The sequence below is a fragment of the Sinocyclocheilus rhinocerous genome, unplaced genomic scaffold (genome assembly GCF_001515625.1).
Source record: "Sinocyclocheilus rhinocerous isolate Xijiao unplaced genomic scaffold, SAMN03320098_v1.1 scaffold1183, whole genome shotgun sequence".
In the NCBI taxonomy this organism is placed as follows: domain Eukaryota; kingdom Metazoa; phylum Chordata; class Actinopteri; order Cypriniformes; family Cyprinidae; genus Sinocyclocheilus; species Sinocyclocheilus rhinocerous.
The window spans coordinates 188,171-194,086 of record NW_015625028.1 but is presented as its reverse complement, the minus strand read 5'-3'; the positions used below and the strand labels follow the sequence as shown (position 1 = coordinate 194,086).

Genomic DNA, 5,916 nt, shown 5'->3' with positions numbered 1-5,916 from the left:
ATATTTTGAAGAATGTTGGTAACCAAACAGTTTATGGTTTACAGTAGCCACAGTATGCAAAAATACAATGGCTACCATCAACTGTTTGGTTACCTACACTCTTCAAAATATATTTTTCTGTGCTCAAACACTCATACAGGTTTGGAACAACTTGATGTAAGGAAATGATGACAATTTAAATTTTTTGGCCAAATGAAGCCTTTAAGTTTTCTGTAACATTATGTTCACATATGCAAACGTTGCATTATCTAATTAAATATGCACTCATTTGCATATATTTCCAGAATAATAAACTGAACATTGCATAAAGCCTGGTCCAATTTTTTTTTTACATATTAGAGTTAAAGGCTTTTACTGAGGGGATCTCTCTTTTAATCGCTCCATAAATCACAAAATACCGCCAGAAAAAAACCACCATATTTAGAGGTTACAGTGGGTACGGAAAGTATTCAGACCCCCTTAAATTTTTCACTTTTTGTTATATTGCAGCCATTTGCTAAAATCATTTAAGTTAATTTTTTTTCCTCATTAATGTACACATAGCACCCCATATTGACAGAAAAACACAGAATTGTTGACATTTTTGCAGATTTATTAAAAAAGAAAAACTGAAATATCACATGGTCTTAAGTATTCAGACCCTTTGCTGTGACACTCATATATTTAACTCAGGTGCTGTCCATTTGTTCTGATCATCCTTGAGATGGTTCTACACCTTCATTTGAGTCCAGCTGTGTTTGATTATACTGATTGGACTTGATTAGGAAAGCCACACACCTGTCTATATAAGACCTTACAGCTCACAGTGCATGTCAGAGCAAATGAGAATCATGAGGTCAAAGGAATTGCCTGAAGAGCTCAGAGACAGAATTGTGGCAAGGCACAGATCTGGCCAAGGTTACAGAAAAATTTCTGCTGCACTTAAGGTTCCTAAGAGCACAGTGGCCTCCATAATCCTTAAATGGAAGACGTTTGGGATGACCAGAACCCTTCCTAGAGCTGGCTGTCCGGCCAAACTGAGCTATCGGGGGAGAAGAGCCTTGGTGAGAGAGGTAAAGAAGAACCCAAAGATCACTGTGGCTGAGCTCCAGAGATGCAGTCGGGAGATGGGAGAAAGTTGTAGAAAGTCAACCATCACTGCAGCCCTCCACCAGTCGGGGCTTTATGGCAGAGTGGCCCGACGGAAGCCTCTCCTCAGTTCAAGACACATGAAAGCCCGCATGGAGTTTGCTAAAAAACATCTGAAGGACTCCAAGATGGTGAGAAATAAGATTCTCTGGTCTGATGAGACCAAGATAGAACTTTTTGGCCTTAATTCTAAGCGGTATGTGTGGAGAAAACCAGGCACCTGTCCAATACAGTCCCAACAGTGAAGCATGGTGGTGGCAGCATCATGCTGTGGGGGTGTTTTTCAGCTGCAGGGACAGGACGACTGGTTGCAATCGAGGGAAAGATGAATGGGCGAAAACCTTCTCCAGAGTGCTCAGGACCTCAGACTGGAACTAAGGTTTACCTTCCAACAAGACAATGACCCTAAGCACACAGCTAAAATAGCGAAGGAGTGGCTTCACAACAACTCTGTGACTGTTCTTGAATGGCCCAGCCAGAGCCCTGACTTAAACCCAATTGAGCATCTCTGGAGAGACCTAAAAATGGCTTTCCACCAACGTTTACCATCCAACCTGACAGAACTGGAGTGGATCTGCAAGAGGGAATGGCAGAGGATCCCCAAATCCAGTTGTGAAAAACTTGTTGCATCTTTCCCAATAAGACTCATGGCTGTATTAGATCAAATGGGTGCTTCTACTAAATACTGAGCATTTTTCAGTTTTTCTTTTTTAATAAATTTGCAAAAATGTCAACAATTCTGTGTTTTTCTGTCAATATGGGGTGCTGTGTGTACATTAATGAGGAAAAAAAATTAACTTAAATGATTTTAGCAAATGGCTGCAATATAACAAAGAGTGAAAAATTTAAGGGGGTCTGAATACTTTCCGTACCCACTGTACATACTTAACAGCTTTTGAACTAAGCTAATGGTATTTTCTATCGCCTAAAACTTACAAAAAGCCTTTGGTCCCCCGTAATGTTTTTTTGTTGTTATATTGTGCTGGGGAGCTTCTATTATTGTTAAGCAAATTATAGTTACCATAGACTAATTCAAATCCTAAAAATATTGTATTTTAATATGCAATATAAGGGATTATTTTGTCTATGCATGTCTACCTGACATGCATTTTATTTGGTACTCCCCAATAAGACAAGCTTGCACAATTGCATTATCAAAATAAAACCTGATTTTATGTATTTTATCTTAAATTAGTGCATCTTCTTTTTCACCGTTTAGCATTTTCTCTAGAAAGTTCTGCCCTGAGCTTCCCTGATCTCTGCAGACTAGTGGCATTTTACACCGTCAGCAGGTAACAAACATCAAACATTATAGGAAAATGATTCATGTAGATTGAACTATAATGTATTATGTCATTTCTGCTCTTTGTGTATGTGTTCAACAGAGATGTATTGCCTTTCCCACTTGAGCTCCCAGATGCAATTATACAGGCCACAACACACACCCAGCTGGAAAACATTTCGCATTTGGGTTTAGGTAAGAATACATGTTTTTCACGACCGTTTCCACCCCTCTTTTTGACGTTTAAAACTAAACTAGCCATTTTTGCTCTTATACTGTATATAAACACCCACTTAGCATCCTTAACACCCTCTTGCTACCAGCTGCAGTGCTTTTCTGTGCTTATGCCCACCTTCGGGTGTGCAGTTTTGTCCTCTATAGTTTTTAATTATCCCGTCCATCCTTCAATAACTGCCTCTTTGCAAAGCTAGCATTTCCTTTTGACAGGATCGCAAAATCTGTTGAAATGTACTGTTAAAATAGTGCTGAAATGCACTGCTCAAACTCAGGGATAATTGTTTGGTGCTGGGAGAAAGAGTGACTCGACAACATTTGGAAAACTTTCCCAACACCTTACCCTTACTGTTAGTTACCAACTAAGAAATACCACATGGCTAAGCAATTCCAACTAGCATGCCAAATTGCATCCTTATTACCAAACCATAACAAGACAAGTCATGATTATCTGAACAGATATTGCAAAAGGATGTTATGTTTTCATGGTACATTGAAAGCTTTAGTTTTGATAGATACTGGAATATGGCATAACTGCTCTAAAATTCCTAAGAAATACATCTCAGTTCCACTCTTTGCAACCTTCCATGGCTTTTTCAGAGTTCTGGAGCCCTCAGATGTCTCCTGGCCTTCCAAACGGCCCCCCTCCGCCTTCAGCGCCCCACAGGACATTCAGATTGATCAGCCCATGTTTCGTCAACCCCCTGTTCCTTCAGCCTCCCCAGCCCAGCAGAACCGCCTCGCACAAACGCCATCGCTTTAAACGCAGCCTCAGGGTCCGTGTGTCCAATGAAACCTCTCTCAGCCTGTCGGGTGGAGAATCGGACCTAACCCAGGGGGAGACACATGGACAGAATTCCAACCAGGGCGGCCCGAGACGAACAGGAGGGTTGAGCGTGCTCAGGAGGACCCCGGCACTTACTCCCACTTCAGTAGAGGAGGATGAACAGATGTTGGGACCGATACCACCTGTAAGTGTGTGTACCCATGGCTGACTGAGATTTTGTAAAGTAAGGCATGTTTCTCTGTCAACATCGGACAACATGCAATCAGAATTATATAAAAAAATGTCCTGGCTCTTCCAAGCTTTATAATGGCAGTGAATGGTGGTCGAGATTTTGAAGCCCAAAAAAGTGCATCCATCCATCATAAAAAGTACTCCACCTTAATAAAGGCCTTCTGAAGCGAAGCGATGCATTTGTGTAAAAAAAATATCCAAATTTAAACCTTTATAAACCATAATCTCTAGCTTCCAGTCTCCTCTTGGCTTATAACGAAATCCTTGGCTTCAGAAGGCCTTTATTAACCCCCTGGAGCCATGTGGAGCACTTTTTATGATGGATGGATGCACTGTTTTGGGCCTCAAAATCTCGACCACTATTCATTGCCATTATAAAACTTGAAAGAGCCAGGACATTTTTTGATATAACTCTGATTGTATTCGTCTGAAAGAAGAAAGTCATATACACCTATAGGATGGCTTGAGGATGAGTAAATCATGGGGTAATTTTCATTTTTGGTTGAACTATCCCTTTAACTCTTTCCCCACCAGCGTTTTTGAAAAAAATTGCCAGCCACCGCCAGCATTTTTTATGATTTTCACTAAAATTTCATGCCCCCCAGAATATTTTGTTTTATGAATATCTGAACATGCAATACATCAAAATAAAGAACAGAGCCTCTACTTAAAAAAAAAAATCAGTTTTATTCTAGCTTCAAGCATTCTTTTTTATCAACACTTGAATGTAGGTAAGTTTTATTTTAAAAAAGCAACATTTTGAGCAAAAAGCAGAGAAAATCACGTTTTTATCAAAGACTACATCTGGATCATATTCAAATCGACATTTCACTCATGAGGCAGTTTTAATTTATATGCGGTTTATTGTTGATGATCGCATTGTTTTTCATGTGCACATTCTAGACTCATTCAGGGGATGCGTAATAGTGCCCCCAAACGTATAACAGCGAGAACGTGGAAACCCGGAAAATTCTGTGTTTGGCGGGGAAAGAGTTCATATTTAGGCATATGGAAATGGTTAAGGGTGTCTTTGTTTTACAGTAACATTATTTTAGGACCAACGAAAATGGGACACAGGAACACATACTACTTTGCTAAATCTGTGGTTTTCAGTCCTGGTCCTGAGGACACACTGCTCTGCACGTTTTGTATGTCTCTTTTATATGACACATTAAGTTCAGTTTATGGAGCTCTCTCCTAACCAGCTGATGATCTGAATTAGGTGTTTTACATAAGTGGGTCCGCAGAACCAGGACTGACATCCACTGGATCCCCACGCCACTGTGCAGTAGTTAGTGCGGGTGGAGAGAGGTTAGCACAAATATAACCTTTACTGGTTAACTGCCTCCTACAAACAATATAATGATATTCCACATACTGTGCCTACACTGCACTTGTGGTTCTGGAAGGTCATGATCGTGATGTGTGTTTGAAACTATTTCAATAGTGCCATGCTCTAAAAATAACATCATGTGGTTCTCTAGAGTAATTCCTTACCCCGACAAGACCACACTGAGCTCAACAAAGATACTGAAGATGGCGAAGTGTGTCTTGCTTTGGAAAGGACTCGAGCTCCTTCCCTTGCTGAACTGGACAGCAATAGTTCCTTCAGCAGTCTGGAGGAAGAGGAAGCCCAGGCGGACCTCGCCAATTACCAATGGCCGCCTGCCGCACGTGGTACCCGTTTCCCCTCAGCGAACCCAACCTCGACTCTGCGCCGCATGACCGCTGCCTTTGTATGCGTGTTTGCACCGGAGCGCCGAGTTGCCCGATTGGTGGACGAACTCTCCCATGACAAGCGCTCCACATTTGGGTCACTGGTGCAGGACTTTTTAGAGAAGCTAAGGCAGGAGATAGAGGCCTCAAAGCATAATTCTGCTGTGGAGCTGCTTCAGGGGGTGAGGAGATTTCTGTCCCAAGCCAAAAGTCTCCTTCTGGAAGCAGGAGAAATAGAACCTCCAATTGAGACGCTGGTGCCTGAGAACGAGAAAGGTAAGGAGACATCACTTGAGGTTTAATCAATGACACAATATTGATACAGTAGTTCCTGTAGCTCAAAAAGTAGAGCAGATGCTCACAATCCCAAAATGATGGGTTAAATTTCCAAGGAACACATGAGCTTATAAAATCTTGCATGTAAGTCAGACCTCCAGACTTTTGGTTACCAGCCCAGTAAACACTATGCCACACCACTCCAATTTTAACCATTAAAGGGGTCATATGATGCTGCTAAAAAGAACATTATTTTGTGTAT

At 41.3% G+C, this 5,916-nt stretch overlaps 1 protein-coding gene across 1 annotated transcript in view; it reads left to right on the top strand.

The window, feature by feature from the left end:
* Positions 1-5,916, top strand: part of rin1b (Ras and Rab interactor 1b) — a 15,166-nt gene that overhangs the window by 1,084 nt on the left and 8,166 nt on the right. Inside the window, exons 2-5 of the mRNA XM_016562683.1 lie at positions 2,348-2,420; positions 2,514-2,605; positions 3,245-3,615; positions 5,147-5,654. Of these exons, the coding sequence (XP_016418169.1) occupies positions 2,348-2,420; positions 2,514-2,605; positions 3,245-3,615; positions 5,147-5,654 (1,044 nt within the window). The remainder of the gene's footprint in view (positions 1-2,347; positions 2,421-2,513; positions 2,606-3,244; positions 3,616-5,146; positions 5,655-5,916) is intronic.